At 56.3% G+C, this 5,914-nt stretch overlaps 1 protein-coding gene across 1 annotated transcript in view; it reads left to right on the top strand.

Annotated features, from left to right (window-relative positions):
• Positions 1 to 5,914, top strand: part of CTDNEP1 (CTD nuclear envelope phosphatase 1) — a 15,069-nt gene that overhangs the window by 2,154 nt on the left and 7,001 nt on the right. Inside the window, exons 5-6 of the mRNA XM_018575341.1 lie at positions 618 to 781; positions 5,214 to 5,325. Of these exons, the coding sequence (XP_018430843.1) occupies positions 618 to 781; positions 5,214 to 5,325 (276 nt within the window). The remainder of the gene's footprint in view (positions 1 to 617; positions 782 to 5,213; positions 5,326 to 5,914) is intronic.

The raw sequence follows: 5,914 nt of genomic DNA, 5'->3' as shown, positions 1-5,914 counted from the left end.
GGGAACGGGGTGGGGGGGATATTGGTTTCTTTCTGTACATTGAGGGACACAGGAAGTCCTGGACTGTCGGGTTATGCTGCATCCTCCAGGGGGATTAGACACTGGCAAACAGAAGCATTGTAGGCCTGCCCAGGATGACTCCTCCCACTCCCATCATGCCTTAGTTCTATCAGGTGGACTCCTCTGATGTCAGGACCTCCAGGCGGCTCTGTGTCCCCCATGGTTGGTGTTTTGGTTGCTGTCCCCGCCCCTCCAGTTGTACTTGCTGTAGAACTCTTTCTTTGTAGTCCGTTGAGGGACACGGCACCCGCCCCCGATGTGTCTACGACAGGGCTCTTGGTACTGGGATGGGTCACACTGCAGTTGGCGGCAGTATGACCCGACAGTTCAGACTTCCTGTGTCCCTCGTTGGACATTTAAGAAAAGACAAATGCTCAGCAAAGTTTTCTGTGACCTCCCCCCCCATTATTGGAGAGGACCTTCCATGTTGGGTCACCAAAGCCTTGCTGGAAGCCTCTGCGTGTCGGTGATGCGTCGGGGAATGATTGGAGGCGGAGTTACGTTGTATTATATACCACAGATGGGAATGTTGTTACCTTCTGGTGTATATCTCTGAGACGGGGACATTCAATCATCTTCTTCTGTTGTGTATCTCCCTGCCCAGGTCAGTCAGTGGTACGAGCTGGTCGTCTTCACAGCCAGTATGGAGATATACGGTTCTGCCGTGGCCGATAAACTAGATAATAACAGAGGAATCCTACAGAGGCGTTTCTACAGACAGGTGAGCGGAGCTGGGGGTGGAGCTTGGGGCGGAGGGGGAGGGGCGGGCGACACCACAATCCCGGTCTGCCTCATGTCTCCAGACTTCCTCCATGTAGATGGCTGTACGTAGCTCAGCGCCCGTGTATCGGTCATAAGCAGGCCGGCCGCACTCTCATGGGTGAAGTTTTGTGTTCTTGTACAGAACAATAAAGTTTTGTTTGTGCTGATGTCACGGGGGTGCGGCCAGCTCTGGTTATCACATGTAATAGAGTGCTGACGTCCTCCATTCAGCAGGAACCGGTTTCCATGGAGACGGCTGGACTGCGGTTTGCGAGCGGCGGTGTTCAGAGGTCCGTCCAGTGGATACAGTGTTGGTGACGGGCCTTCCGGGGCTCTCCCCGTCTCAGTGTCACTTCCTGACCTCCACTCAGTGGACCTGGAATGGTGTTTTGGTTTTTCATCCTAATCTTCTAGTTCCTTTTGTGGGGTCTGTAAGGCTCGGAGTCGGGGAATTCCAGAATTGCCACCATTGTTGTCACCTCGGATATCCTCTGGGTGCTTCCTGATGTCATTCGAGGGAAATGAGAGGGGAACGAAGGGTCTACTGCTGGGTATGGTGTCACCTGAGGCACAGCATCCTCTGAAGGGTCTACTGCTGGGTATGGGGTCACCTGAGGCACAGCACCCTCTGAAGGGTCTGCTGCTGGGTATGGTGTCACCTGAGGCACAGCATCCTCTGAAGGGTCTACTGCTGGGTATGGGGTCACCTGAGGCACAGCACCCTCTGAAGGGTCTGCTGCTGGGTATGGTGTCACCTGAGGCACAGCATCCTCTGAAGGGTCTACTGCTGGGTATGGGGTCACCTGAGGCACAGCACCCTCTGAAGGGTCTGCTGCTGGGTATGGTGTCACCTGAGGCACAGCATCCTCTGAAGGGTCTACTGCTGGGTATGGGGTCACCTGAGGCACAGCACCCTCTGAAGGGTCTGCTGCTGGGTATGGTGTCACCTGAGGCACAGCATCCTCTGAAGGGTCTACTGCTGGGTATGGGGTCACCTGAGGCACAGCACCCTCTGAAGGGTCTGCTGCTGGGTATGGTGTCACCTGAGGCACAGCATCCTCTGAAGGGTCTACTGCTGGGTATGGGGTCACCTGAGGCACAGCACCCTCTGAAGGGTCTGCTGCTGGGTATGGTGTCACCTGAGGCACAGCATCCTCTGAAGGGTCTACTGCTGGGTATGGGGTCACCTGAGGCACAGCACCCTCTGAAGGGTCTGCTGCTGGGTATGGTGTCACCTGAGGCACAGCATCCTCTGAAGGGTCTACTGCTGGGTATGGGGTCACCTGAGGCACAGCACCCTCTGAAGGGTCTGCTGCTGGGTATGGTGTCACCTGAGGCACAGCATCCTCTGAAGGGTCTACTGCTGGGTATGGGGTCACCTGAGGCACAGCACCCTCTGAAGGGTCTGCTGCTGGGTATGGTGTCACCTGAGGCACAGCATCCTCTGAAGGGTCTACTGCTGGGTATGGGGTCACCTGAGGCACAGCACCCTCTGAAGGGTCTGCTGCTGGGTATGGTGTCACCTGAGGCACAGCATCCTCTGAAGGGTCTACTGCTGGGTATGGGGTCACCTGAGGCACAGCACCCTCTGAAGGGTCTGCTGCTGGGTATGGTGTCACCTGAGGCACAGCATCCTCTGAAGGGTCTACTGCTGGGTATGGGGTCACCTGAGGCACAGCACCCTCTGAAGGGTCTGCTGCTGGGTATGGTGTCACCTGAGGCACAGCATCCTCTGAAGGGTCTACTGCTGGGTATGGGGTCACCTGAGGCACAGCACCCTCTGAAGGGTCTGCTGCTGGGTATGGTGTCACCTGAGGCACAGCATCCTCTGAAGGGTCTACTGCTGGGTATGGGGTCACCTGAGGCACAGCACCCTCTGAAGGGTCTGCTGCTGGGTATGGTGTCACCTGAGGCACAGCATCCTCTGAAGGGTCTACTGCTGGGTATGGGGTCACCTGAGGCACAGCACCCTCTGAAGGGTCTGCTGCTGGGTATGGTGTCACCTGAGGCACAGCATCCTCTGAAGGGTCTACTGCTGGGTATGGGGTCACCTGAGGCACAGCACCCTCTGAAGGGTCTGCTGCTGGGTATGGTGTCACCTGAGGCACAGCATCCTCTGAAGGGTCTACTGCTGGGTATGGGGTCACCTGAGGCACAGCACCCTCTGAAGGGTCTGCTGCTGGGTATGGTGTCACCTGAGGCACAGCATCCTCTGAAGGGTCTACTGCTGGGTATGGTGTCACCTGAGGCACAGCATCCTCTGAAGGGTCTACTGCTACAATGGTGTCACCTGAGACACAGCACCCTCTGAAGGGTCTGCTGCTGGGTATGGTGTCACCTGTGGCACAGCACCCTCTGAAGGGTCCACTGCTCCAATGGTGTCACCTGAGGCACAGCACCCTCTGAAGGGTCTACTGCTGGGTATGGTGTCACCTGAGGCACAGCACCCTCTGAAGGGTCTACTGCTGGGTATGGTGTCACCTGAGGCACAGCACCCTCTGAAGGGTCTACTGCTGGGTATGGTGTCACCTGAGGCACAGCACCCTCTGAAGGGTCTACTGCTGGGTATGGTGTCACCTGAGGCACAGCACCCTCTGAAGGGTCTACTGCTGGGTATGGTGTCACCTGAGGCACAGCACCCTCTGAAGGGTCTACTGCTGGGTATGGTGTCACCTGAGGCACAGCACCCTCTGAAGGGTCTACTGCTGGGTATGGTGTCACCTGAGGCACAGCACCCTCTGAAGGGTCTACTGCTGGGTATGGTGTCACCTGAGGCACAGCACCCTCTGAAGGGTCTACTGCTGGGTATGGTGTCACCTGAGGCACAGCACCCTCTGAAGGGTCTACTGCTGGGTATGGTGTCACCTGAGGCACAGCACCCTCTGAAGGGTCTACTGCTGGGTATGGTGTCACCTGAGGCACAGCACCCTCTGAAGGGTCTACTGCTGGGTATGGTGTCACCTGAGGCACAGCACCCTCTGAAGGGTCTACTGCTGGGTATGGTGTCACCTGAGGCACAGCACCCTCTGAAGGGTCTACTGCTGGGTATGGTGTCACCTGAGGCACAGCACCCTCTGAAGGGTCTACTGCTGGGTATGGTGTCACCTGAGGCACAGCACCCTCTGAAGGGTCTACTGCTGGGTATGGTGTCACCTGAGGCACAGCACCCTCTGAAGGGTCTACTGCTGGGTATGGTGTCACCTGAGGCACAGCACCCTCTGAAGGGTCTACTGCTCCAATGGTGTCACCTGAGGCATAGCACCGTCTGAAGGGTCTACTGCTGGGTATGGTGTCACCTGAGGCACAGCACCCTCTGAAGGGTCTTCTGCTGGGTATGGTGTCACCTGAGGCACAGCACCCTCAGATGGGTCTACTGCTGGGTATGTTGTCACCTGAGGCACAGCACCCTCTGAAGGGTCTACTGCTGGGTATGGTGTCACCTGAGGCACAGCACCCTCTGAAGGGTCTACTGCTGGGTATGGTGTCACATGAGGCACAGCACCCTCTGAAGGGTCTCCTGCTGGGATTGGTGTCACCTGAGTCACAGCACCCTCTGAAGGGTCTACTGCTGGGTATGGTGTCACCTGAGGCACAGCACCCTCTGAAGGGTCTTCTGCTGGGTATGGTGTCACCTGAGGCACAGCACCCTCAGATGGGTCTACTGCTGGGTATGTTGTCACCTGAGGCACACCACCCTCTGAAGGGTCTACTGCTCCAATGGTGTCACCTGAGGCATAGCACCGTCTGAAGGGTCTACTGCTGGGTATGGTGTCACCTGAGGCACAGCACCCTCTGAAGGGTCTTCTGCTGGGTATGGTGTCACCTGAGGCACAGCACCCTCAGATGGGTCTACTGCTGGGTATGTTGTCACCTGAGGCACAGCACCCTCTGAAGGGTCTACTGCTGGGTATGGTGTCACCTGAGGCACAGCACCCTCTGAAGGGTCTACTGCTGGGTATGGTGTCACCTGAGGCACAGCACCCTCTGAAGGGTCTACTGCTGGGTATGTTGTCACCTGAGGCACAGCACCCTCTGAAGGGTCTACTGCTCCAATGGTGTCACCTGAGGCCTAACCCTTCCTTCTTCTCTGATTGGTTGCATTCCTACAATAGGCCCTCAGAATGACATCATTGTGCTGATGTGGACATGATGGCTCAGGATTGCACCATACTTTATTCCCAGACTCCGCAGGGAACCAATGAAAGGCTCCGACCTTTAATGTGATCAGTGCTGTGCTAGAGAACATGTGGCTCCATCATGCTGGAATGTCCCAGATGAGCCGGCTGCTTGTACCACGCTGCAGTGTTGTCACCTCCCCTTCCACTGACCACGGACAGGATGAATCTGGTGACTGTATGACTGACTTGCTGCGTCTCCTCTCTCCCCCGCAGCACTGCACGCTGGAGTTGGGCAGTTACATCAAAGACCTCTCTGTGGTTCACAATGATTTGGCCAGTGTGGTTATCCTGGACAACTCGCCGGGAGCGTACCGGAGTCACCCAGGTAACGGTTCTCCGCCTTGTACAGTGTGCGTGGCTTTCCTCTGAATCTCCTGTACGGTTTGTGGCTTTCCTCTGAATCTCCCTGTACGGTTTGTGGCTTTCCTCTGAATCTCCCTGTACAGTGTGCGTGGCTTTCCTCTGAATCTCCCTGTACAGTGTGTGTGGCTTTCCTCTGAATCTCCCTGTACGGTTTGTGGCTTTCCTCTGAATCTCCCTGTACAGTGTGTGTGGCTTTCCTCTGAATCTCCCTGTACGGTTTGTGGCTTTCCTCTGAATCTCCCTGTACGGTTTGTGGCTTTCCTCTGAATCTCCCTGTACGGTGTGTGTGGCTTTCCTCTGAATCTCCCTGTACAGTGTGCGTGGCTTTCCTCTGAATCTCCCTGTACAGTGTGCGTGGCTTTCCTCTGAATCTCCCTGTACGGTGTGTGTGGCTTTCCTCTGAATCTCCCTGTACAGTGTGCGTGGCTTTCCTCTGAATCTCCCTGTACGGTGTGTGTGGCTTTCCTCTGAATCTCCCTGTACGGTGTGTGTGGCTTTCCTCTGAATCTCCCTGTACGGTGTGTGTGGCTTTCCTCTGAATCTCCCTGTAC

Source organism: Nanorana parkeri, unplaced genomic scaffold, assembly GCF_000935625.1.
Source record: "Nanorana parkeri isolate BGI_ZX_2015 unplaced genomic scaffold, ASM93562v1 scaffold3806, whole genome shotgun sequence".
In the NCBI taxonomy this organism is placed as follows: domain Eukaryota; kingdom Metazoa; phylum Chordata; class Amphibia; order Anura; family Dicroglossidae; genus Nanorana; species Nanorana parkeri.
This window is presented reverse-complemented; position numbering and strand designations above follow the sequence as displayed.